General features: G+C 40.8%; 2 protein-coding genes across 2 annotated transcripts in view; one reads left to right on the top strand and one right to left on the bottom strand.

Moving 5' to 3' along the window:
* The first annotated feature begins 553 nt into the window (after positions 1 to 553).
* Positions 554 to 13,468, top strand: col9a1b (collagen, type IX, alpha 1b). The gene is made up of 32 exons (XM_061087649.1): positions 554 to 628; positions 1,062 to 1,124; positions 1,220 to 1,255; positions 1,351 to 1,413; positions 2,415 to 2,468; positions 2,845 to 2,880; positions 3,034 to 3,057; positions 3,146 to 3,199; positions 4,247 to 4,300; positions 4,519 to 4,551; positions 4,644 to 4,700; positions 4,802 to 4,855; positions 6,109 to 6,162; positions 6,262 to 6,315; positions 6,417 to 6,470; positions 6,568 to 6,621; positions 6,720 to 6,773; positions 6,858 to 6,911; positions 7,010 to 7,063; positions 7,892 to 7,936; positions 8,042 to 8,095; positions 8,180 to 8,233; positions 8,326 to 8,379; positions 9,364 to 9,435; positions 9,622 to 9,657; positions 9,763 to 9,807; positions 9,906 to 9,938; positions 10,040 to 10,186; positions 11,369 to 11,423; positions 12,284 to 12,472; positions 12,588 to 12,665; positions 13,272 to 13,468. Exons 1-32 carry the CDS (start codon positions 554 to 556, stop codon positions 13,466 to 13,468), a joined length of 2,040 nt encoding a protein of 679 aa, XP_060943632.1.
* Positions 13,469 to 18,906: 5,438 nt separating this feature from the next.
* Positions 18,907 to 27,686, bottom strand: part of LOC133021100 (collagen alpha-1(XIX) chain) — a 97,078-nt gene continuing 88,298 nt past the window's right edge. The window contains exons 46-49 of the mRNA XM_061087870.1: positions 26,719 to 26,785; positions 26,490 to 26,627; positions 22,807 to 22,884; positions 18,907 to 19,007 (exon numbers count right to left, since the gene is read on the bottom strand). Of these exons, the coding sequence (XP_060943853.1) occupies positions 18,907 to 19,007; positions 22,807 to 22,884; positions 26,490 to 26,627; positions 26,719 to 26,785 (384 nt within the window). The remainder of the gene's footprint in view (positions 19,008 to 22,806; positions 22,885 to 26,489; positions 26,628 to 26,718; positions 26,786 to 27,686) is intronic.

Genomic DNA, 27,686 nt, shown 5'->3' with positions numbered 1-27,686 from the left:
ATGGGTAAGAATTAAAACATGACGAGCTATAAACTGGATGTAGTCTGACTTTAAGTATTGGTAACTAAACCTAAACTAGTGTTTGGTTGGTTCGAGGAGCCACTTGGTGTTGTTATTGGCGAGGTTAAGAAAACCAACAGTGCGTACAAGTGCGTAACAGCAGTGTGTTGTGCCAAAGGAATCCTCCTCCTGCTCCCCTTGTCTCCATAAAATCTAAATCACCAATTTTTTTTTTTGAAAGATTAAAGTTAAAATTTTAAATGCATTTATATTGGTATCAGAAATTAAATAACCCGCTGACCCTGCCCATTGGTGGTGTGTCTGCGGTGTGGCCCCTCCCCTCCTTGTCCCCTCTCCAAACCCACCAATCGCTTCCTGTAGCCGGTCATCGCATGAATAAACATGAGCTGCTGATGGCTGTGGGGCCGCGGACGGTCTAGATAGCTGAGGGGGGACTCTGTGGGTTGTTTTGTCGGGGGCTCCTTCAGCCCAACAATTCCCAGTGAAAGGACTACAGCTTTTCGTTCCTTTCCTGCCGTGCACCGGGGAGATCATGGCTCGGGCCCCTAGCGTCAGAGGGCCACTGCTGGTGCTGCTCCTGCAGCTTGTCCTTATTTGCTCCGCTCAAGTAAGACTGATGTCTCTCTCTTTCTTTTGTGTGTTCTATGTGCGTTTGTCTCTATAGACCGATGTGACGGAGGTGCAGGTGAGTGCTGCTGGAGTTGTTTTATTCAGCCTAGAAGTTTTACTATGCATTTGTCCTAGAAATAAAAGTACGATGAGCCGGCTTTTGTTTGCAGTTTCCTTTTGACACCTTTACTTTTGCAAAGTGCTGTCTGAGCTGACACATTTCTGCAGGAAGAAGTCATCTCGATTGGCTGAAAGTTATTTCAGTGCATCCAAGAGACAGTCTTCTTTTCTAGTGGTGCACCTGCTGTCTTTTTTTATAATGTCTGTGCAGCAGTTTGTCAAAGTTAGAAAAGACAAAACAATATATAAGGGTCATTCTAGGGAAATTGATGCTGGTATTTTATTCTTATAGTCTTATTATTTTTACTCAGAGGACCGAAGGACCTGTTGGCCCTCCTGGACCTGCAGGTGTCCCAGGAATTGATGGTATTGCTGTAAGTGCTTTCAGTTAATTGTTCTATGATGCACCAAATACTGTACTTTGCCACAATGGCTCCTCTGTAAGCCTTGAATCTCTCTTGTTGTTCAGGGGGAAAGAGGAAAGGACGGCGAGGATGGGCTCCCGGTAATTATAACACATAAAACAATAAAAATGATGTATTGCATTGTGTTTCCCTGTAGATCTTTGCCCTGAGATATGTGGAATGTTTGTTTTTTTAGGGCCCTGATGGTGATTCAGGTAAACCCGGCTCCTCGGGATTACCTGGAATTCCTGGAAATGATGTGAGTGCTCCTTGCTTTACATTTCATATATTTTGCTGTTTGCCTCAAATTGCTATAAAACCTCAAGCCTGCGATGGGAGGGTGGAACGACAAAATGTGATCCTCCCACCACATAGGTTATGTTGATGCTCATTAGTCATGAGTGACCAACGAAATTTCTGATTAAGAGGGAGGAAAAAAGTGAGAAAAATGTAAGGAATTTATTAAACAGGATGAAGAAATCCAAATTTCCTTTGTGACGGAGTAAACCAGGACCGCAGTTTAATTAACTCTGGGTTTAAAGGAGGGGCAGGAAAACATTGTAACCTAAGACGGGTGCTGACGGCAAAGAGGAGCTGCACGTGAAGTGTTTCACCTTAAAGGTTTAGGTAGATTAAAGTATGTTCACATCAACGCATATTATTCAGAATGCTGTGTTATAAACCAGTTTTATACATTATGAATCATTGGCTCTGTTTTTCCTCGACACATCTGCCAGGACTCTGGGAAACAATGGCAGCTTTGTAGGCAGGCTGCCGTTAGTATCTCCTGTTGAGAATCCTCAAAACAGTGTGGAATGATTTCCTTCAATGGGCTTGTTTGAAATGAGCCAGAGGAATGCTGCTCTCTGCGTTGTGTGCACTCTGAGAGATTTACCCTCTGCCCTGGTGCTGACTCTTCCTGCATGCATGCTAAGTTGATCACAGTGCATGGCCTCCAACAGAGCTTTGATTTTAATGGGACTGACTAACATGAAGAAGCAGTAGTACTGAAACACTTAAGAGGGAGTGGTTATAGTCAAGCTAATCCCATTTATAAATTCAGAGTATTCGGAGTATGATTGTGTTAGGATGTAATCAATCGAGATCTGATGCTGGATTCAGGAATATTGGCTCCTGAGGTAATAGCTAGATTAAAATGCTCATGGTTTTTAATATATATAAGGTGAAAAAATTAAACTGCTGAAGAGCCCTGGGCTTTGTTATGATGTATTAGTTAAGCCTGATGTCTCCTCTCTGCAGGGTCTGACCGGCCCGTTTGGAGATGCAGGACCCGACGGTCCCTTCGGACAGAAAGTGAGTGACTAATGAGCCTTTTCTTTCCTGCTTTAGAGACTGTCAGTGAAACAGTGCCAAGCTGCTGTCCAGTCTTTTGGCATGGCAGCGAGGGGCCGCAGTGCATAAACCAATTCCTCGTGACAAATGAGACTTAATCCTGCAGGTCCTCTGTGTAATCTCCGTGGGGAGTGAAGCCCCAACATCGGTCTTCATTAGGCTAAACATGGCCGGGTCAAGAGTGTCCGGCTCAGTCATGTGATGAGCTGGAGGAATGTTAACTCGGGCCCTCTGCAGGCTCGCACAGCTCAATTACTGTACTGTACCTCAATACATTATTTCAGTGTTTGTGGCAATGTCTGTCCGTGACTCTAATGTATTTATCTTTATCTTTAAGGGTGAACCTGGACAATCTGGACCCCGAGGGGCAACTGTGAGTAACATCCCACCCCCCCACCCCCCACCCCCAAACCTGTCCGTGCAAGGATCAGATCGACTATATATAGTCTTGAGACTGTCTATATTTGATTAAGTCTTAATCAAAAATTGTGCCAATCTGAGTCATACTGTATATTTCTCTCCTTAGGGTGTTGGGCCAGATGGACCCCCCGTGAGTCATTCTTTCATGCATCACAATCAATAGTTTTCATCATCAATGTTGTGTTAGTATTAAATACCTGAAATGTGTCTTTGTGCAGGGACCACCTGGACCTGGAGGACTTCTGGGTGAATTGGGAAAAGTGGGACCACCTGTGAGTAGAGTTAGAGCAAAAAACTGTTATGTTTTTTAGATTAGGATTATCTACTAGAATACACTACAGCATTGAATAATACACGAATGAGCACTGAGGTGATGGTATGGAAAATAACAGTGTAGATATGTAGGTGCAGGCATTTTCACTGGATGAATTGTTGTCATCACTGAAACCTGTCCACAGATGATTTGAAATATTTTATCATCACAAAGCCAGAATTTGAATAATATAAACAGAGTGTATCTGTACATACTGTTGTATGTGTTACAGCCCAGAATTTAACTTATTTATCTAACAAATTTACAAACTTTTGTTCCAAAACACAATTTACACATGCACACACTGTAATCAGTTGATACTGATTGTACCTACTGTATTTTACCAACTTTGTTTAAAGGTTTTTATGTCAAACTGAGGAGACACTGAGCATTCACAAAGTTGAAACAGCAATTTCAGGCACTTATACACTCAGAAAATACACTCAATATAAAATATTCAACATTTCATTTGAATAAATTGCCTCAAGAGTAATTTCATATCCCAGAATTTATCAATAAATTGTTGTTAAGAATTATGTTTATGGTATTCTTCTCTAATTTTGCCTTTGGGCCAAAGTTGTTATCATTTTATATTGGATTTCCTACCAGTTGTTATGAATATATAGTTGTATTACAACTTTGGTACATTTCACAATTTGTAAAAATAAATGTCAGTGTGTCTCAGAACATTTAAAATACCATCACCTGTAACAAAAAAAGATATAATAGATATGATAATGAAAAGACAATGAGAGTTGATTCCCCTGAATATTTGCAAATAAAAGTGAACCAGAATCTGAATTGTTCACAATTAAAATGATGGTCTAAGAATTCATGAGGCCCAGAGAAAGTAATGGATGTTATACATTGAAAACAATATTGTAATTGAATGAATAAATCTCGGCTTTGACATAAACTTTTTAGCAGGACGTCTGCTGAACTGATTTGTTGTTAGTGGGCACATTCAGTCCTTATGTCTTTTTAACACCTTCATCTCTTTCGACAGGGTTCCATGGGTGTGAGAGGACCAAGGGGACCTAATGGACCAACAGGGCCCAGAGTAAGTGACCCAGCGTCATATGACATCACCAAAGATTACATATCACACATATTTCACACGGGAAGGAAATGCAAGGCATGAAGTAATTCTGGCCTTGTAAGCGATGCCACCGCTGCGCACTGCTGCCTTTTCTCTAGTGATTTACAAGCTCCTCAGAGCCATTATGTTGATTTATTGCAATATAGAAAGTGTTAACTTGTATTTCCCTATCATTTCAGGGAGCATCTGGAATGCTTGGCAGTGCCGAACTGGTAAAGCTTTGTTTTCTGAAGTTTATAAATCTGATTTTCTTTCATAAAATGTCAGGAATATTTTTTCTAATTTGTATTTTGGTGCTGTTTAGTGTGGAGACGCGTGTCCACCTGGGACTCCTGGACATCCCGGCCTTCCTGGCATGAAGGTGAGTAGCAGAGTTTTTTTGTCTTTGTACTGAAATCATGGTCGTGTCCCTACCTACAGTGTGTTTAACCTGTGCTCCTTCTCCTCTCTGCTTGTTTCCAGGGTCACAAGGGTGTGAAAGGTGAAGGAGGAGAACCCGGGAAACAAGGGCACAAGGTAAAATATGTTCTGTTTGGAGGAAAACTCATTTGTCTTTATAAATAGCTACTTCCAAACATGAATTTGCCTCCACGACTGTCACACGCGTCACAACATCAGGAAAACGAATTACCCACGGCTTAAATGTGAAGAAGTGATTCCAAGCACATTTGAGACAAGTATTATTTGTGCTGCTCTATTTCAAGAGGAAGTGATACATGCCTGTGTGTAATGCCTCTGACTTAATGTGCGGAGGATGATTTATTGGAAATGATGTTCAAGCACAACTACCCTTCTCCTGTAATGCCTCCGTGCACTATATAAATGGAAATGAGTCCGGGCCTATCTACCTTTATCACCCTGTGCCAGGATATGATATACTGTCAGTCTGTGCTGCGTCTCCCGCACAATGATTTTCTCCTTCACCGAAAGTTTCATTTCAGGGGCCTTTTCCCCTGCCCCCCCCCCCCCCCATTCACAAGTACACGCTATTGAAGAAGAATATTGATGTGAGAAGAATTTCACTTTACATTTGAAAAGAACAGAAATAAATATATTCCAGTAAATACATATTATGTATAACATTATCACTGATCTTTATTTGAACCTGAAAAAACAAAGGATTATTATTGTTATTATTACTATTTCTATCAAACCACCAGAGATTGGAGACATTTCTTTCAATCATTCAACAGTTTAAATTGCTCAGATTTTCATTTTCGCCGACAAAACGTTTTTTTTTCCACGAGAAGACGATTAATACTCAATAGATGACAATATTTTCATTCCTCTCTTTTTATATGACCTAAACAACTGTTGACCTGTTTCATCATGTAATATTTGATTATTAGCTATGTATTCTTTATACACCTTCATAGCTTCTCCTTAAACTAATAATTAAAGACAGAAATTGCCTAATGTGCACAGTCTCAGACCCAAACCAATTTTCCATCTTCGTGATTATGCCTCCTCAGGTCTGTGTCAAAGTCAGCACATAAATTATTTGCAATTTGCAAAGCAGGAGAGGGGTAATTTGGAGTTAAATCGTTTGCTTCTCCCCCCCCCTCCCACCCGCAATCCATTAAGACGTGGGTATTAAACACATCTCATAGTGGCTCCCTCATTTTCTAATTAACAGTTGATAGGGGCAGCCTGCGTGTTCATTTGTCTGTGGAAGAGAGGAACCATGGGATGCCAGTTGCATCACGTGTTAGGATGTGGTTTTGCTGTTTCATGTGATTGACTTGAATTGGCTGTTTTCTTTCACTCAGGGTGAGGAGGGTGACCAGGGAGGTCAAGGAGAGGTCGGATCCCAAGGAACAACGGTGAGATACAAAATTTTTTTGGTTACTTTTGAGTTCTTCACCGTCTCTGGTTTGTTCTCTCTGGTCACTGAGCACCTGTTGGACCTCTTGTGATTATAGGGCTCCCAGGGAAACCGTGGAGCCATGGGAATGATGGGCCCCAAGGGAGAGATGGTAAGTGTGTCTCATATGTTTTCAGCCCATGGTACCAGTCATAAACATCAGTGTCCTTATGATTTACTTTAAACTCTTAATGGCTTAATGTTCTCTGGCAGGGAGCTCGAGGTCATGATGGAGACATAGGTCCTCAGGGGGTCATGGGGGCAACTGTAAGTGTTACCCACAATATGATTGCTGTTATTTATTGAGTAAATGCTGTATGTATGTATATGAGTCATATATGTTTGATTTAATGCACCATTTCAGGGGGATCGAGGACAGAGAGGTGTGATGGGCGAGCTCGGGCCTAAAGGGGAAACGGTGAGTCGACACATCTCATCATCATGCACTTGAACACTTTTGACTGTATAAGAGAGCTATTGTTAAATGACTAATTGTACTGCTGCTATGTTGTTCAGGGCGCTCTGGGGCCAAGAGGAATCACAGGCGTGCCAGGTCCCAAGGGAGAGTCTGTGAGTGTCTGATCATCGAGGACAAACAAAACTATTCCTCAGACGCATTTTGTACAAACGACTCATCATTATTTTCATCGCCAGGGTTTACCAGGTGTGGATGGTCGCGAGGGTATTCCTGGGATGCCGGGAGCGAAGGTAAAGCATAAATCCTGCAACATAAAGATCTACTTTACCTGGTTATTTTCGTTGCTATATGAGCAGCGTTTTCTTCACTGTCTGTTCCGTGTCTGCAGGGAGGCGTGGGGAAGGCTGGTGTTCCTGGAGAGGTTGGACTACAGGGGTTTCCTGTGAGTATGACCTTTGACCCCAAACTGTCAAAACCTACTCCAAATGGATGCACCTGAGTAAACTCACCAGGGGCAGCTTTAGAGGCGCCACAGCTCAGACCTGCTGCAGTACGATACTCGTCTCCACCTCTGTGCTGCAGCAACAAGCAGCAATAAGATGTGCTCAAGATCTTATATTTTATAATATATGATAGCGTTGACCTGAATCCCACCAAGCTGTGATATTAAACACATACAGTAGGGTGTGCTGTGCGACAGCAATTACTGTCCTCCTCAGGGACAGATGCTACACTTTTTCATCCCTAATGAGAATCAGTGGAACGATTCTGCAGGTGGAAAAGCAGAGGAGGGAGGTAATAAAACACAAATGCTTGGTCACTGTACTGCAGAAGATTTGTCAGGTATCTGTATTTACTTACTAGTTTTACTAGGACTTTTTACTTTTACTCACTACATTCTGACACAAATATCTGTACTTTCTAGCACAGATACAATCGGTAGAAATAGGCCTCACAGGGGTACTTTCTAATTTGATATGAATACATTTGAGAGCCTATACTTTTATAATGTCACTTGAGTAAAGAGGTTCAATCAATACATATACTTTTACTTAAGCCATTTTTGACACAAGAAGCTGTAGTTCTGTGAGTACTTTTGCCACCTGGGTGTAAAAGTCAGCTGATTTAAACAAATATATGTTTTCCCACTGAGTCCTCTTCAGCTTCATGTGAATTTTACAGTCAAGTGAATTCATTTTTCTTTGAATATTCCCCCTGTCTTAAATCTCTATTTCTTTTGTTTCTCCTCAAAAATGTTCTGTGTTTTTAGGGTATGCCTGGTGCTCCTGGACCAAAAGGCTTGGGTGGCCCCAAGGTAGTTTTCTAAATCTATTAATCAATATTTTCATTTGTTTCTTGCATTTATTCATTGATTTTTCTTTTCTTAAATTGACAAAAAGTTTTGGTTGTTTCTGTGTAGGGAGACTTCGGTCAGTCAGGCGTCCCTGGAACATTGGGACCTGCTGGCAAAACAGTAAGTTATACAAGCAGCACATGTTGTCCTGGTCCTTTGTCACCTCCGTTGTGATGCTGAATGATTTTCACTGTCTCTCCACAGGGTGAACGTGGAGAACAAGGCGAGGTGGGACCTATTGGACCCATCGGTAATGCTGTGAGTATCATCTATCAGATGAGTTTCCAGTGTCTTTACTTTGTCTTTCATTTTACTCAACTCTTTCTTATCATTCTCTCTTTTTCTCAAAGGGAGACATAGGAGGAAAAGGCCCTGAAGGTTCATCTGGGAAGCCAGGTGCCAGGGTAGGAAATAAACACATTCACAACTGAACTGAATTTACATTGATTTCCATTTCAAAAAGTTCTTGTAAAACAAAAAAGAAAAACCTCTGGAGGATAGAACCACAAAGAGCAGCACTAAATGATAATTTCCTCTTGAGTGTTTTTCATACCGTGAAAAAAACAATCTGAGGAGAAGGAGGAAGCCTCAGAGTGTGTAGCCCTGGCTGTGGTTCTCACAGGAATGTCTCAGAGAATAGGCCGAGACTGGATCTCACATGAGGTCTATTTTCACAGCAAGGGGAGAGCGGTGAGCAGCGGGCTGAATGAGCTCTCTGTTCTCCTGGCATTCCTCAGACAGTCGGCCGGCGATCAAACAGGGACCAGCTCAGACAAACAGGCCCGAGAAAATAAGCTTTTTAGTTATTCGCTCTTATTGACTATCGATATCTAAGGACTTTCAGCAATGCCAAAAGGTGTTATGCTTTTTTTTTTAAAAGCTCATTGTTCTTCTGTGGATTTCAACATATTGTTTATAACCCTGCTCAGATGTTTCTCCTGCCCTCAGAAGTGTGTGTTATTTGTTAGATTATATTATCCCTTGTGTTGGGTACATTTTTGTAGAAAACAAGTTTCAATTAGGTTTCTAATGACCATTTTATTGTGATCTGCTTAATGCTCCTCTTTCTAATATAAAAATAATTATTCATTGTAAATATGGATGATGTGCAAAGAATGAGTTCAGTGTTTACACAATAAACATACAGAATAGCCAGTTATCGGGAGAAAGAAAAAAAGCTCTGTATAGCTTGTTCATGTGCTAATTTTTTTGGAAGGTTTCTTTTGAAAAATGTCCTTCCCTTTTTGGTGTGTGTCTCTTATGCACTGCTCCCGATCTTTTTTTATATATGATACCGGAAGTAGATGTTTGTGTCCTCTATTGTCAGATGCATTGGCATTGCACAGAAATACAAAAAATACAGTATATGTATGTGTTGTATGTTATAGGGACCCAAAGGTGACCCTGGCCTCCCCGGTCTCCCTGGTCCTTCTGGTCTTCCTGGTGTGAAAGGAGAGAGGGTAAGAAACCGCTGCAGTCCCATTCAGGAACCTCAGATTCAGGACCATTGTCTTGACCAGTGAGAGTTATGTCCCAACAGCAAACAGCTGATTAGCTCCCTCTAGTGTGGAGAAATAGAACATTATCTGAACTCTAAGATCATTTAGTAGATTAAGACTTGCTTTGTTTTGTTTTTTTTATTACAGGGGGATCGTGGAGAAGGTGGACCCAAAGGAGATCAGGTATGAAACACTGATACTAACCTATCCTGTCTTAACAGTCATTCAACATTCCAAATAACAAGTTGGATACTTTGGGTACATAATTCAAAGAGAATATTTCCATAGGGAACACAAGGTGATGAGGGAAACCCTGGAGACAAAGGAGAACTTGTAAGTTGTTGAACAACAACACTAACACTGTTTTATCTTATACTATCTACTAAACCATCTCTCCAGAGTGTAACTGTCTCTGTCTCTCAATCCATCAGGGTGAATCAGGAGAATCTGGAGCTAAAGGAGAGGTGAGTTCACACAGAGAAGCTCAGTATTGTCCAGTGATGTCGGACCGTTTAGAGAAAGTGCTGCAATTTTGTCTGGTGCCTCATATTGTTTCTCTGTCAAGGGTGGAAACCCTGGCGAGTCTGGCAGGAGAGGTCCCGAGGGAAGTCGAGGTCAGCCTGGCATTGAAGGGCCTCCCGGCACACCCGGACCCCGGGGCATGCAGGGAAACAGGGGCCAAACTGGAATCAGGGGATCTCAGGGGCCTGCGGTAGGTCCAAGGGAAAACATCTCAAATTGAGAGTCTGAGAGAGGAAATTAGTGGAGTGGAAAGAGTTTGATAGAGTGAAGAGAAATACCAAGAAAACGTCTTTAGGGAAACTCTCAGAACTGAATATTGGGAATCATCATCCAATCAATTCAAATCAACATAATGTTAGAGGTATGGTCAGTTATAGTATATGTGGGCAGGTACATATCTAGACCTAATTGAAATGATGCTTAAATCTGAGTTGAATGGAAATTTGATCTAAATCTTCAGTTGCAACAGTCAATGTGTTCCTTATACACATTCATTGCTAATATGCTGTGAAAGTATCACATTCCTCAAAGGATAAGTGGTATAGATAAGGGATGGATGGAATATCATCCACTTTCTTCCTTTAGGAGTCTAGTCTAGTCTAGTCTGTGTGTGTGTGTGTGTGTGTGTGTGTGTGTGTGTGTGTGTGTGTGTGTAACAGAGGTGTCATGTCATTGGTTGTCTTCATGTTTTAAGTCATAAAAATGGAAAACTACCACTTTCTTGTGTAGAACATGAGTGTATCTGCCCAAGTCGTCTTACTCATTATGGTCAATTCTCAGGAACAAATGGGCACTGATTAGTATAAGCCCCTTTAAAGTCTACAGAACATACAGTTGAAGGCCTATAATAAGTCTCTCTGGGTTCTGTTTAGATCTTTTATCTCTATTATCTTTGTACAGTTGTCCTATTTTTTTAACTTGTGCAAAAGCTCGAAAAACTCAAAACCTAAATATTTGAAGGCAGAAGTGAATGAATCCAAGCACAAAAACAAGATGCTCTCAAAGTTTCTTGCTGAATCCTCTGTGCAGGAATTAAATCCCCACCAGCTCCAGGCTCAGCGGCACTCTAACATCCCCGCAGAGGAGGTTATCAAAAAGAGTGTTTTCTCATGGAGATCGATAAAATCCCAGCTCAGATGTAATACCTGTGGCGTTGTAATGGAAAACTCTTGTACATATGTCCAACATGTCATTTTTTTAAAGCTTCACCTCAGGTTGTAGGACTGGCAGAGGTTTTTTACACCCAGAGAAGAGTCAGTTAAAAAATGGCAGAGTGCAGTTTTCTCTTGATAACAGTGCTGCAGAGTCTCTAAGTGAATGTTTTATACGCTGTAATGAAATATACTGAAGTCGTCTTTTTTTCTTTTTCCAGGGTAAAGAGCCAAGTGATCAGCACATCAGACAAGTTTGCATGCGAGTCATGCAAGGTAAGACGGACGAGCCCCTGACCCTATTTATCATATGTTCGCACCTCATTCCTCGACTTTAATCTTTCCCAGAATGCCTCATTAAACATTCGCACATTGGAGCTCTGGCGTCTCGTTGATCTGGGCCGTCGCTGAATACTCTGAAGTTCGGAAAAAGGAAGGGTCTAATAAGTGAAACATGAAATAAGCTTCGGTCTTTGTTTATGTGATGGATGAAAAAATTCCTTTTTCCGAGCTTTAGAAATGTTTCACTGAAGTCACAACCTCTGTTCTCTTCATTCGTCTTCACAACTCATCTCCTACGCTCATGACTTTTTTATGCCCTGCGTGCTGAAAAATTAATTTCACCTCCAGCAGACCTGTACTCCTCTGCTCCAAGCAACGAGTCTGCCAGGAAAGGAAATCTTAAAAAAAAAAAAAAAAAAAAAAAAAGCAGCAGCCGAGCAGCCGGCGCATGAATTTTCATCAGCAGCCAGAAAACTGAAATCTTAAGAGCAAAGCAGCATGCAGCGAGGAGCCACGGGAGATTAATATTAGATTCTTTGCACCATGAACATACATTTCCTGTCGCTGATTGCTGGAAATAAATAGTATTATCTCCTTTCTGCTCAATTTACTGAGGTAAAAATGAATAAAACTTAAAAAACAAGGGAAGCTCGAGGGATAACGTGACCACAGATTCACCTCGAGCACAAGAGCTGCAGCATTCGTCTCACTACAATGTGATTTATTACAGTTACATCTTAGAAATTCCCCCGATAACAGTCGGTCACAACAATTTTGTTTATGAACGTTCAATGTCCTCTTTAGCCATTTAGCATATGATGGTTTTTCATCCTCTTTCTGCTCTATCCCAACAGAACAGCTGGCCCAGTTAGCAGCTAGCTTGAGGAGGCCAGAGTCTGGAGCAGCTGGTTTACCTGGAAAACCCGGACCTCCAGGGTCTCAAGGGCCTCCTGGAGACAATGGCTTCCCTGGGCATGGTGGAGCAAGAGGCCTTCCCGGACTCAAGGGGCCACAAGGAGCCCTGGGAAATAAAGGACCTAAAGGTGAGGAATTTATTGAATGGTGTTGCTGCAGAGGGCAAACATCGGATGTTAAATAAAACATATTGGTCATTGTTTGATTTACACTGTTATCTTCATTAATTAATGCTTGTTACAGGTGAACTGGGAGACAGAGGCTCCAGAGGGCCGACTACACGAGGACCCAAAGGTCAGCCAGGAGCTCCTGGACTTCCTGGTGAGTAAATGTTACCTTTCAAATCTACTCCTCTATCCTAATGGCTATTTTTTCTGCATGTACAAATCAAAACAGTTTGCTACCTGTTTCGATTTGGCAACTTCATGACATTTTCTGGAGAGTTGGAGCTTGACCCAAGGATAAACCCATTCCTTTTTTTGTGGATCTAGATAAACGGGCAAATCCAGGATATAACTTTCTTTAAGATGGGGAGATAGCGTGTTAGCTTTGGCTGAGGTATGCACTGTCCAAGTGCCCTGGTAGTTATCTACAGAGGAAGAATGATTCCAGCATTAACTAGAATAGCACTAGTAGAGTGCATCCCTCCGCCTCAGCCCAGCACTTTAAATTCAATCAAGCTGATTACACACACTTGATTTCTTTAATAAAGATCCATGAATTATTCTCTGAGAATTAAATGCAAATTTTGATAAACGCCCAGTGTAACAATGTCCAAATTGAATTGATTCTACAAGGTTCATTTTAATGCGTCCAGCAGTTTTTGAGTTATTCTGCTAACAAACAAACGCAGATGAAAACAGAACCTCCTTGGTTGAGGTAACTCCCCTAAATGAAACGACTGACACATGAATTTGATGATCACAGGTAAAGCAGGCAAACCAGGCTACGGTCAGGAGGGTCGGGACGGGCAGAGGGGACCTCCCGGCACTCATGGTCAGCACGGTGTGCCCGGGCCTCCTGGCTCAGCCGGCCCTAATGGTTACTGCGACCCGTCGGCCTGTAACCTCCAGGCGGGGGCCGCCCACCAGTCGCTGGATGTGAAGGGACCCGCAGGGAACTGAGAGCCACTCTGGCAGAGACAGAAAGACTGTTGGATTATCTCCCCCTGAGCACACATCATTTTTCACACTTTCTTCCCTCGGGCTGTTGGTTGTTGTGGTGCCTTCGATCCATTAACCTCTAGTGTCGTGAGCGTGTTCTATGGCAGCCACAGCTCCATCGGAACGAGACTCAAGTAAAACGGAGAAAAAACAAGAACATTGTTTTTTTTTATGTGCTGAATAAAATCCAGCTTTTTTTTTTTCTTGTTTAATTTTTTTTCTACCAGAGAGATGTTTTGATATATTCAGGGTAGTGAGTTCACATTACTGAGACGAAATGGAATGACCAGAAATGTTTGTTTATCCCACTCTCCTCCCTCTGCTTTTATCTCCTCTTCTCCATTTACACTTGTTTCTCACACACTACAATTAATGACCCAAATCAAATCAGGAGCAGGGTTTTCAGGTAAAATGCCTTTTTTGTTTTCGAATATTTTGCTCTTTATGTGCTAATGTACCAAAGATGCAGGCACCTTCATATTTGTTGTAGAGATTTTTGTTTTGTTCTTATCCGAGCATCGTTTCAGCCTTGGAGTTTAAAATAAAAAGGAGAGAGGACAAAAATGCCATCAAGTCACACTGACTTCAGTTTGTTGTAAATCTGTAAAAATATATGTTAGAAATGTGGTTATATTATATTTGCTACAAAACAAGCTGATGTGAGTGTACAGGAGAAACAGAAAGAGAGCAGCTGTGCCTATACGTTAATATAATACAGGAATGAGGGAAAGCCTCATTATTGTGAGAAATAAAGAAAACAACAGACGCATTGTTTAATTTATTCTGTATACTGGTTTCTTTCTTTGATGATATATATTGTGGCAAATATCAGAACTTGCAAGAATCAATGCTCCTGTTTTTTTTTCTTCAAAAACTGCTAAAATAAAAACTCAAATCTTGTAGCCGTTCAGTACTATTCAGTCATAACAGCAGATGGAGTTGGGTGAGATGTTGTCATGGTAAAAAAAGGTGGAAGTGGAAATGTTCACATCTTCTGAGCGCTTATTCTGTCTACATTTATCAACTGTGTGATAAGAGCAGAAGCTCCAGAACACGAGTGAAACTTTGTGGCGGAATAGTTCAAAATCAAGAACGAACTTTAAAACTCCCAAACATCTGTTGGTGTCGGTGTAACAGGTTTTTAAGCACAACTTTGCATTTTTATGTATTTAATTGCATTTTGAAGAAAAGAGAAACGGTAAAAGAAAATCTGGCAGATGGTGTTTTTGAACGGTTACTGATATTACTAAATAACACAACTAAATATTCAAACATTCATTTTTTGCTTTTTTCATGCCCACGCACCAGTGACAACCATTGACTGGAGGCATTGTGTTCTCAGGTTGTCCGTCTGTCCCGTTCTTATCAACATGATATTTGTTGAGTGAATTTCTTCAAATTCAGCACAAACATTCACTATGTGATGTCACTCAGAGATAAAGTGGTTCGATTTTGGTCAAAGGTCGAGATCACGATGACCTCATGTTCTTATGATGGTGAAATATTAGGAACACCCATTTACATGTAACACAAACATTAACTTGGACCTGATTGGCCTTGTGAACACGTCATTTTAGGAACGCCTGGAGAGAATCCTTTCAAATTTGGCACGAGTTTGCACTTAGACTCAAGGATTAACTCTTTCCATTTGGGCTCTTTTGTATTGTGTCTCTTGAACAGAGGCATACAACCACGAAGTGATGATTCTACTACATATTTGTACAATATCTCACCTGCATTATGTATAAGTGCAGAAAACACAGGAGACCAGCAGAAATAAAGCACTGAATAACATTTATTGCACATGTGTAAGGCAGGTGCCATTAATCAGTGTGAAGATAAAAGATGTTGCAAAGAAAAGTGTAAAATATAACCTCTGATTCCTGGTAACCACACACACACACACAGGATAATCACCCCCCCACAGGAGAATCACTGCCCCTACTCTTCAACATTTCGGAATCAGTCGACCGGTTCTGATACTTAACATCCAGGACCGTTTACACACACACACCAGGTTTAAATTGCTTCTTTTTTCCAGTGAAAGGCAACAGTGAGTGTTGATTTTTCTTTTTTCTTCTTCCAAAAAAGCTAACGATGTCGACGTGGTAAACCAAGAGTGAGGTAGATATTTAACTGAACAAAAGACTTTGGAAAACAGGCATGAAGGTCACTCGACACAGGGAGCAGCGGCGGGCTACAGTGAAAAGCAGCAGGAGGACATTTTTAATCCATGGTGCCATGCTGAGAGGCTTATCCATATTCCCCCTCATTACAAGCTTATTTACAAGATTAGATTACGTGTGGCAACAGATCGGGTTACATTACTGTGAAAACAACAGACAAAGAACTGATGTTTAAAGTGAACTTTCACAAGGCTGGAAGAGAGCGTTTCCTTTGAAGAACGCTTCAACACCTCCTTCCTTAGACAGGTTTTATTCAACTGATATTTCCCACTAAGAATAAATGGATTTTAACTCGGAGCGATGTGAAATGAAGCGGGCCTTGACATCAGCAGCCATTTCCTTTTGTTCTCCCTCGTTATCAAACCGTTAAGCTAAAGTGAAAGTCACAAACTGGCGCGCATTAATATCAATTCCGACTAAATTCAATTTACCATGAGAGATTTTTCTCTCGTAACTGCACCAAAAAGTTCAGATATTACGTTTGCTAATGCCGTCTCATTTGGATTTGGTCAAGGTCTGCGTTACTGTATCCGAGGGGAAGCCATTAAGCCCAATATGAAAATTAGTGTGGTGAAAGAACAGTAGTCAACAGAAGGAAGGGATTTGATGAAGCTTATAACCCAAAGAAAGATTGTTTTCCCCATTTAAATTACAAGCAATGACAATATAAACACATGTCCAGCAGGGGGCTCTTTCAACCCACAAATGAATTCGTTGGCACACATTCAATTCAATACCCATTAAAAAATTTTACCCACTCACACTGATACAATTTAACACATAAAACCAAGCTGGCATGCTGGGAAAAAAATTCATTAATATAAAAAATGTCTGCAGCTTACATGTGTAAGAGAAGCTTGATGTGAAGTAAAAAGAAAAAAGTAAAAGTGTCAAACAGATCTTAAAGGATGAAACGTGAAGAGAGGGAGGTTCTTAGCATCACAAAAAGTTCAGATACTCCCACTGAACCTTTCAAACATTCATCATAGCAGGACACTTAAAAGTCAACTTTAAGCCTTTGAGTCAAACTTTCATTAAACAGCACTCGGAGTGAAAGCCTGAGGAAAGAAAAAAAAATTATCTTTGCTGCAACACAAACCTCGAGTGTCATTATATAGTTGTTATACATTATATGGTTGCTTTTTAAAATTAAGTTTCATCATAATATTTAAATGGAGAATTAATTGAAATGTAAAGTTTGCAAGCTGGCAAATTTTGTCTGCCAAATTTCAGTGACTCACATGTGGAGGTTTTAATATACATCGAGAGGAATTTTCAGTGTGATTTAATTTCAAAGTATATTCAAACCTCAAATATCACACAGCCCGTTCAGGCAAAGCCGACTCAAACCTTCCGAAACAAGCTGACACATTTCAATGGATCTGAAACCTGTTACAAGAAAATAAATACATCAAAACTCCAGTCTTAAAGAGACCCCCCCCACCCAAAAAACAAAACTACACAATGACCCATGGAGTTGGTCAGTGAGTGAAAATCCAGGATGAAGACTAGACCACGATATTATTGGTAAAACAAACAAAAAAGTTCAAGTATGTTAATGAGTGAGAACGGTTCACAGAAATGAGAAATTGTAGTGAAGTCGTCCGATTTCCTGCGTGGCTGAGAATCAAAATATACAAATAAACCAGAGAAATCATCATACACAACACTATGTAAACAATATATATGTTAATAATCACGTCAGACAAAAAAAACATGTTCAATGGTGTATGATTGAAAACAAACATGAGGACTTAATGTGTCATCATCATAGACTGTGAATAAAGATGACGACACAACTTCTCCCCAAAAGTGAAGCCAAAGTGTGTTGATGGCCACCTGGTGGCTGGATGCAGTATAGATCATAAATCATGCTTCCTCCATGTTGTCAGATGGGACATAGACCCAACTAAAAAGTCAAATCACACGTCAAATAGTTGTTTCTCAAAGACGGATTCTGTCTTTTACGGAGTTTTTTTTTTTCATTAGTCATTAGATTCTATCAACAGCTGAGACTGACTCGCGATTGGTCAACTGTCTGACTTCGCTACTTCATCCTTGCGCACTCTGGCTTCAAATGTTCAAGATGTTTCGTATGCAGGATATTTTGGCTTCAGTTTTGTATATTGGGAGGAAGTGAAGACGTATCTATATTTTCAGACTACGACACATTACAACTAAGCTCATGAACAGTTATTAAAAAGGTCCCATCATAAACCCCATTGGATGAGTTCATGTTTTTTACAGAATAAACCAACGGTAAAGGTGAATGTGAGGTCACATCACAGCATGTGATAATTTAAAGTACATTATTTTCACCAAATGTCCCAATGATGTTGTTGTAGGTGTTTATGTTTTGTTTTATAAAAGATAAAGAAAGATAAACCTCAGTGACGAGCTCTCAGCCCTGACGCAGAATCTACAGAAACCATCATGATGCAAATGTGTCATGAGCAATGATTTCAATAAACAAACAGCTGTCTCAGTGATCCAGAACGCATTACTGAGAAATATTGCTGAATATCATGCTACATTTACTACAGTTATTATTACCATCAGTCAAATACATTCTCAAGAACACGCTTAAAATAAATAATTTCCATATCAGCAACATCTGCTGCACTTTGGTTGCATAAAGTTTCAAATATCAGTTGTTTTCTCACACCTACACATGAAACAAGGATACGTTCATTCAGTTAGTCACTCACACACACATATACAGACACACACCCACGAGATGTACCTTCTGCCAGCACACCGGCTTATCTGAATAACAGACGAGCAGAACAGAAGAGTGCATAGGCAAACCTATTAGGAAGGAGGCACACAACTAATTAAGATCATGTTTTCAGACACGACTGAACTCGACAGATCTAATGAGAGTTGACAAGGAATGCATTACATCACAGTAGAGGATGTGAAAACAAGAAATAACTTTTAAAGTAAAAACCATTGGGAAAATAAATAAACTCAAAAGGTTTTCAGTGCACTGAAAACAAACCCAACAGAAATGCCAGAAAAAAACACAGACTCGCATCCAAATGTGATTGAAGTGAACAAAAGAGGTCAGTTGTGAGCCTGTCTGATTGAGCCGGAGCTGAGGAAGCTGTTAGAGACAGTGAGGCCCACTCTTCTCCTGCTCTGCTGCGGCTGCACAGATCTCAGAGCTGCACGTCCGTCTTACGGCTTGAGCTGAAACCGCTGGGGTTGGGTTCATAAGGATGGCGGGAGGCAGTCGCCAGGGTCACAAGTCCCAGGAGGTCCACGGGGCCCCGGAGAACCAGGAGGGGCCTTAGAAGTGATCCCAGGAGGACCTTGACAGAGAGTAGATGATATAAATTCTTTGTTGTGTTTTTTTTTCTGTTGTTTTATTACGTCTGAAGAGGGAGACACCAGTAACTTCAACTGTATTGGATTTGGCTGTAACACTGTTCACCCCTGAAACTCCAAAAGTGTTTTGTGGACTCAAACACTTCACCCACCCCTCCATCGGCATAGTGGTGAGTAGATAATGAGCGAATCTTAATTTTTGGGTGAACTATCCCTTTAATCATTGTTCACTGGAGTTTTTCATTAGTGATAAAACTCCAAGCTGATTAGGCACATGTGCATGTTCCCTCAAGCAAACACAGGCACACACTCAGTCATGCACTGTACATACTGATGAGCTGAACACAGAGCTGGTTTTCTTAGTAAAGATGGTGACACACTGTGTGGAACTATAATCAATAGCTTATATCTAAAAACCTACAGTATACTTAATATCCACCACAGATATTTTTCATTTTAGCTTAACCAATACGTTTGATTGGTACATATTGTCCAATATCCACTTATGCCAGATGTAGATTATGATAATGAATAAATAACAGGAATGAGTAAAGAAACATCAAACTCAACTCATCAAACACTTGTTGCATAAAGGGCTAAGGACGGCTAAGGAGGTAGAGCGGTTCGTTTTGTATCAACACTTAATGGATCATCAGAAAATGAATCGACAATAATTTTGAAAATCGATTTCATGCCTCTGCTTCCAACTTATCAAATATGATGATTTCCTGTTTGTCTGTGTTTTGTCTCCATTTCATTTGAACATATTTGTCAGATTTCACCCTGGACTCTAAAGCCATTAATATGGATGATAAAATAAATGACAACAGGTTGATCATTAATTATAATATGTGTTATTGTTTTCCATCATATTGTTGTTTTGAAAATAAATAAACGTACAACTAAATGTAACCGAAGTTATGAAATATGTGTAAAACAAGATTGGTACACAGGTAGTTGTGATGACTAAGTTCTCTATGAGATTCTGCTTGCATTTGTCATCAATGTGATATAAATCTTTACCATCTTCCTGCCCTTCTTTCCCCTTAATATCATTTTCACTTGTTCAACAGCAAATTTATGTCTCCCTTTGACAACAAGCATTTTTAAGAGGTTTTTGTTTTAAAACCAAAAGCTTGATATCTCATTTGCACTTGAATTCTCTAATTTCACTCTAATGACACTGGTAGAGAGAGAAAACACATTTCCTCGCTCTCAGGTTGGTGTGAGGTCCTCGTGGCACACACACCGGCCTCTCATGTTACTTGGCAACAGCTTGTCGAGGTGGAGACTCTCATAGATTGTCCACACAACACAAACACAGGTTAACGCTTTCATTTTCTTTTCAACGCATCTGGACGCCTATAAAAAAAAAAACCCTCCCTCCACTGTCGAGCCTCAGGAGCATCCATTACCTCAGCCAGAGCCGTCGCAGCTCGAGGAGCTCAGCCGTTCACTTCATACAAAAAGAATCACACACGCTGCCTCGTTCTTTTCCTCCCTCTGAAAACAAGACTTGCCCTTTTCCTCCCTTCGCATCCATCTCCTGCGTAACTGCTCACACACAAGCTGTCCACGGAGCTGTGGTGTTTTAGAGTGACGCAGTTAGTGGAAAAGGTGCAATAAGTCACAATCAAATCAAGTCAGATCAGTTAAATCTCTGTTCAGGTGGCTGCTTACAGCTGCTGGAATAATGCACTGCAGGAGAATTACATTGTGAGCAGTCTGAGATGAATAACCTCAATTAACAGTTTTATTTCACTGAGATGTTCCCTGTCTTTCCTCCAGAAAGGTCCTTGTGTGAACCATAGACTGTAAATAAAGATGGACGACATCACTGCTTCAAAATGTGAAACCAAAAGTGTCCCTTAATGTTTGTGGATGGGATATAGACCACAATAAAAAACTAACCAAGTTTTCATTTTCCGGTAAGTTTGTCTTTCAATTGTTATTTAATGCAAAAAAATGGGGTGAAACGTTATGATAGACAGCTGAGCCTGGCTCCCAACTAATGGACTGGCTCACAATTAGGGACCTGGCTGCCATGGCTCCATTCCCCCCATCGATACTATACAGACTCTGGATCCAGATGACCATGACCGCAGTGTTTATATCCAGGATATATGACGTGTCGACCCTGATACAGGCTATAATGTAAATGATCAACACCGAAGATGTAGCCCTCAGGCCATTGAGGCTTTTACTTCCTGATAATAAAACTGGTGCATGAAACTTCCTGTGCGACGTTCATATATCCCAGTTTCCAATGAACCTGCAAGGTGGTCAGGAGGGAACGTGCTCTACTGTATGTGGACGTCAGAGTACAAGCTGTCCCCCAGTGACAGAAATAACCCTCTATTGTCCAGAGACATACAAAGGGAACATTTAGATCAGTGGCCCAGCAAACTTATACCGGTTTGTTCAGCTACGTTCCACAATATGAACCAGTTACTGAATGTGCTTCACATCTTTGTCCAGCCGTAAAGACAATGTCTCTCACCAGCTGTGATTTGTTCTTTGTCCAGAGGAGCTACAGCCAAATTCCCTTTGCCCTCCACATCCATTTGACTTTATGTTCAGATATAAACTGAAAGTCAGTGAGGTAGCCCCACCTTTCCTCGAGTTATTGTTTTAGTTCACAGGACCGTGGGACAAGCTGACATCTTAGGTTTTATGCAGAGAAACTTTTGTTCGAGACAACAAGATGGGCTTTTACTTCACAGAATGGACGCCTGCGCCACTGCAGCATTTTCTTCTCTGCTAGACTCCCATTTATGTTACAGCAGCGCCTGACTTATATAAAACACTCTGCCATCTTGAAGCTGTGTTAATCTCCGACATGCCGAGACGCCAAATGAAGGCTGAAATAGAATTTCAGGTTTGCGACGTGACACAAATCCAATTCTCAGACGTACACTTTCCTCCCCCCAGTTAAGTCCATCAGATAACGGTCAAACAGACTGAAGAACAGCTTCGATCATAGAGTCACAGGATATCTGAACACTGCCAAACACGGACACTGACCTGTGGGCCCATCTGCACCAGCACTGCACTTAGATCACAATGTACCATCGACACTAACATCTGCTTCATCCACAGAGCAACAGCCAACTGCTTTGAATGTAAAAGTGTATGTGTGTAAGTGGATTCTTTCTGATTTTTTTATTGGGTCACTATTCCTTGGTTTTTTAACAATACTCTTTGCAATATCCTTTTTATCTCTATATTTAATTTCATTCTGTTGTGTGTCAGTGCACTGTGTAGATTGCTACATAATTTCATTCTACTGCGCAATGATAATAGAGGAATCTCTATCTATCTATCTATCTATCTATCTATCTATCTATCTATCTATCTATCTATCTATCTATCTATCTATCTATCTATCTATCTATCTATCTATCTATCTATCTATCTATCTATCTATCTATCTATCTATCTATCTATCTATCTATCTATCTATCTATCTATCATTTATCAATTAATCTATCTATCATTTATCAATTCAATCTATCTACAGTATTGGGTATTATCTTATCTATTGCAGCATCTTTCCATCTATCCATCTACACATCTGTCTATGTTTTTGATTTAAAAAAATCTCCAGTGGAAAGCAAAAGTGCACAAAACCTTCTCTTGGTCTTGTCCTTGCTGCTGACAGTTTTTTTTTTGGTGCAGGATCGATCATCCTTTCTTTCAGTTTGTTTGCACAACCAGAAGCAAAAGTCTCCATTTGACCACATACTTCAAAATACAGAATTAGAATCAGTGTGTGGTTCTCACCTGGTGCTCCAGTAGGTCCTGGATCTCCTGGTAACCCTAGACCGAGCTGCCCTCGTTCTCCTTTCTGACCCCTGTAGCCTGAGGACAGACACAATAATCTGGCTGAATACAAACACTGCCACAGGAAGTAAACCTGTCAGGTATCACGGATTGTGTAGAACAGTTAGTAAGATTAGTACAAATGCCATAACATCATAAAATCCAAGAAATGTCAGGATGGGGATACAGTTTTACAACCTGTATGTCTCGGGGGACTCCTACAGTGCAAACAAGAAGCTGAATATCAATATTGTGACAATTTCATGCATCAAGTCTGCACTTGAGGTGAAGACGCATACTACTCTGGATTGAATAACAAGACGTACTGACATCCTGTCAAAAAAAAAATCATCAAGCAAGCGACATGTGCGTTAGTGTTTGAAGAAGGCAGCGTTGCAAGCTTACACGACTTTGTGTCAACAAAAAGGTCACAAGCACGTCTATGGAGATTTCAAGCAGAGCAAAGAGGCTTTTTGAAAATATCTAAGGTCAGATATGTGGGCCGCTAAAGATGTTCAGGTGTGACAGGAGAGGCGTAATCAAAGATGGAGTCATTCTATAGAGAACAAACAGATGCAACAGATGCAGAAAACCATCATGACAACGAAACTCTGACACTCAAAGTTCAGAAGAAATTCTCCGGGAGAACACTTTCACGATCAGACACTGACAAGAGCCGGTGCATAAAGCACTCAGCCTTCTTCTAGTCGGCCGCCGGATGAAAACTAGATTACCTCGGAGATAAAAAAAAATAAAAATCAAGCAGTGTCGAACACAAGCACATGCCCAGTATGTCAGGAAAGGTATATGAGGAAAAGGTATCAAAGCATTTACACTAATCCTCAAGTCAGGCCTAGCAAGTGTGTTGCTTATAACAATATGCACATAAACATAAAATTCAAAAGGATTTCTCACTCCATGCAAAGCCGGTGAGTCTTTACAGCTCAGGACGGCGGCACACCAGGCGCGGACGTGTGGGGCTCTGAAAATATCTCCCCATGAGGCACTTAAAGTAATGGAGTCTCTGGGCCAGCAGTTGCATGGAGTGCATCAGACACATTGAAAGGAGTATGAAGCTTTATACACCGCCTGGCCAAAAGGGGAAATGCTTCAATGCTTACATGTCAGAGAAAATCAAAAAAAAAAAAGGCTTATGAATGCTCTAAAACTGAGTCTCAAAGAGAGAGAGAGGGAGAGAGAGGGGGGCTATCCACACATTGCAGCAATAATGAGACTTGTTTCAACACTCTCAGGCCCCGGGGCATTCATTCAGGGAAGAAAAGAGCAACGTACCTTCAGAAAAATAGAAAAAAATAACCTGAACATCACACAGGGCAATAAGTTTGGGTGAGACGCCGGACCGGAGCAGGACAAATCGAAAGGTGTCACATTGCGTCTTGTATTTAAATCATTTATGGAAAGCACTAATGCACAAAGCATGATAATAGGAAATAACGCTGCCACTGAGGAGCTTTTCAGGATTGATTGATATGACTGCAGTCGTGCACCTGTTGTACATTATTGTGAACGAAATTATAACAGTAACGTCCATTTATTCATGCTTTGCCTTTCAAAAGAAAAAAACAACAGCTTTCTTTGAGCATCTGCCATCGAACACAGACGACATCACCGACGATATTTACTAACGGATTCCTCCACAATGTACAGCACAAAGCAGAGCAGCTCCGACACACACTTTACAACCTAATGCAATTAAAGACACTTTGTTTCAGTCTGTATTAATAAATATACACAATGCACTGAAATACAAAATATTAAAAATGTATGTTAAAAACAACAAATGGTGAATTGAGGAAATAGGCACACACACAATGACTTACATCAGTATTTCCATCATGATGTCAAATGTAAAAGATGAATAGAATGATAAATGAGAACTCAATAACAACAAAGGAGGGAGAAACAAACAAATAACCTGCTCTTCAGCATGCATCCGTATGGGTTTTATCTAACAGCCTGAGACTTTCACCCAGGAAAAAAAATCAAACCATGAGGAAAAAGAAAATCCAACACAGGGGTTATTTTTCTCCATAAACAATTCATTCTGGCATATTGGAGAACAAGTCAAATTGGATATTCCAGTAGAGCACAGTCTCCAGCGGAGGATGACGAGAAATAATGAGGAAATATTACCCCAAACTCTCTCCCCAGCTGAGTGGAGGCACCAGTCAACAAAGGGAAAATTAGGAAGTTGTGAATTTTTTGATTTATCGTGGGAAATGACTTTCCCCTTTATTTTCAATAAATATTTATTGCATAGCTGCATTAAGAATCACCTATAAAACACTCCTCTGAAGCATACAAAAATAAAACAAGCACAAAAAAAATCCAAGACATGTGTAATGCAAATGGAATTAACACAGCACAAATATTTATAGTCGAGTAGTCGCCTACTTTTACTACATTATTCATGGATGAAAGCGGCATTTTAGATCTTTTTTGGCAGTGGGTTAAAGTGTAAATGGTCTTGAATAATGTGAGGTAGATACAAAGCTCAAAGAGAAAGGCCACTGCGGCGGCGCTTGGATCCGCACCAACACGTAAACACACTCCTCCTCCTCCTCTTCAAAAGTTAAGACTGCACAGTTCTGCTGCGGACACAAAACAAATCTAGGCAAGTCTGAGGTATAAAGCCTGACCAGCAAACCATTAGTGTTGTATGAGCAGTCAGAGAGTTGTATCACTTTGATAAAAAAAGAAAAAAAAATGTTTCACCCGCTTTCCTGACTACCCTCCTTTTTGTATCTGAGAGGCTTTCTTTCCTGGAGTGAGGTATCAATACTGGGGCTCTCTCCTGTCCACTCTGATAATACTTTCTCTTATTCACAGCCAATTCTTCGTTTGTCTTCATATTTCCCAGAGAGCCGCTGTGCACCACACTCCCGGCCTCTCCTCTGCTGCCCGCCCCTCAGTCTGCATCGATATATGGGTGTAAGCAAGAGAAAAATACCCATGAATCCCTTCAAAATACAAGTGTCAGCCCCCACATTGGTGCCCGCACCCCAACCCAGCCAGTTACCAATGTTGAATGTGAACTCATTATATAGAAAACTGCTCATGTCAATAAATGCTGTCTCCTCAAATATAATAGTTGACATGTGTAATACAGCATATGCTTGTCAGATTTAGGCTGTTTTCAGACATGATCCCGGTAAAATGTCCAGACCCAAGTTTCCAGACTTTGTGCTTTTCCCATATGAAGAACTAGCAGGACCTGTTCACAACAAGAGGAATTAGAGCATTCAGATGATGGGTGGCTTCTGGGTAAAGAATGCATTGGTGTCCCTGCTTATCAAAATTCGTCAAATCTTATCTTTTCCTCTACATATCTGGCACCTCTTTCTAATACTGAGGCATATTTACAATTTCGCGTCTATCACGTGTCACGAATGTCATCACGTCTTCGGGACTTCAGTGCATGAGTCTGAAAACCGCTAAATTGTCAAACATATGCTATGACTATAAAAACTTTTAATTATCTCAAACACATGGTTAAGCTTCACCAACATTTTTGAGCATTCAAGTGTTAAGAATGTTATTTCTTAACAGAGGAGGTTATTTTTCTGAGGTTGTGTTATGTTATGTTGTGTTACGGTCCAGCAGCTGCCAGCTTGAGCACCAACCTTGAGGACCAGGAGGTCCATGCTCTCCTGGCGGGCCTGGAAATCCGTCCTTTCCAGGAGGTCCTGGAGGCCCCTGAATTTGTGAACCTAAGATGCCTGCGGGTGTCTTCTGCATCATGGCAGCACTCGATAGCTTCTCTACAAAGTGAGAAGAATAAAACCACATGTAGGAATCTCAGGGACAACAGGAGGACAGAACGTAGAGAACAAAGATGGACAAAAGAGTTACCTTCAAGGATCCGCAATACTTGGTTTTGGATAAAGATTTTGAGCTCCTCCATGACGCCAGGATCTCCCTGTGTGTGGAGAGAATTATGTATCACTTTGGCTTTTTAACACAAACTTGAATTATGCCCCTGCCAACCTGTTCCTTTTCAGTCTGAATCATTTATTTCGAGACTCATATGAGCTCACAGCGACCTTCATTTCATCTTTGAGTCCAACTGAAGGTTTTTACCGAATTTGAAGAAATTCTCTCAAGGAGGTCCTGAGATATTGTGTTTAAAATATAAAAAAACTGGGCAAGTCACAGTGACCTTGACCTTTGACCACCAAATTCTAATCGGTTCCTATTTGAGTTCAACTAAACAATGGTACCAAATTTAAAGAAACTCCCTCAAGGCCTTCTTGAGATATCGTGATCACAAAAACGGACGGACGATCAGAAACAAACAGCCGGCTACTGGCTGCCGCTGGCTTGGAGGGATAACACAAAGAAAGATAACACAGTTAAGAGACAATACCAGCTGTACAAGCAGAGGAGGAGGCAGTAGATAGTTATCACGGCATGAAGATCAAATAAATACCTGTCAAATTTCTTAACTCAAAACCTCAATTTCCACAGAACGATGGGAAACCATGCTGAAGAAATGGCCCGGAGGAGAGAATACTGCGTAACCTCAGATTTCTATACAGTGACATCCCACTTTGTTTAAAATATCACACTGCACCTGGGAGTGAAACAGATTCATCCGGGAAATATTAAATTTAATATCATGAGTCTATAAACTGATTCTCTGGTGTCTCTCCACGTCTGGATCTGAAGTAATAAAAACACTGTGCTTAGTGTGAATAGTGTTGCTTGTCACACCAGCCCTGTGTGTTTCTAATGCAAATACATAAAAATATACCCTCTGCCTGTCTGAACCTCTCTTTCAGATATTTCCACAGCTGCCTCAGTAGCAGTGGCAAACAAGA

The sequence above is a fragment of the Limanda limanda genome, chromosome 15 (genome assembly GCF_963576545.1).
Source record: "Limanda limanda chromosome 15, fLimLim1.1, whole genome shotgun sequence".
Taxonomy (NCBI): Eukaryota; Metazoa; Chordata; class Actinopteri; order Pleuronectiformes; family Pleuronectidae; genus Limanda; species Limanda limanda.
This window is presented reverse-complemented; position numbering and strand designations above follow the sequence as displayed.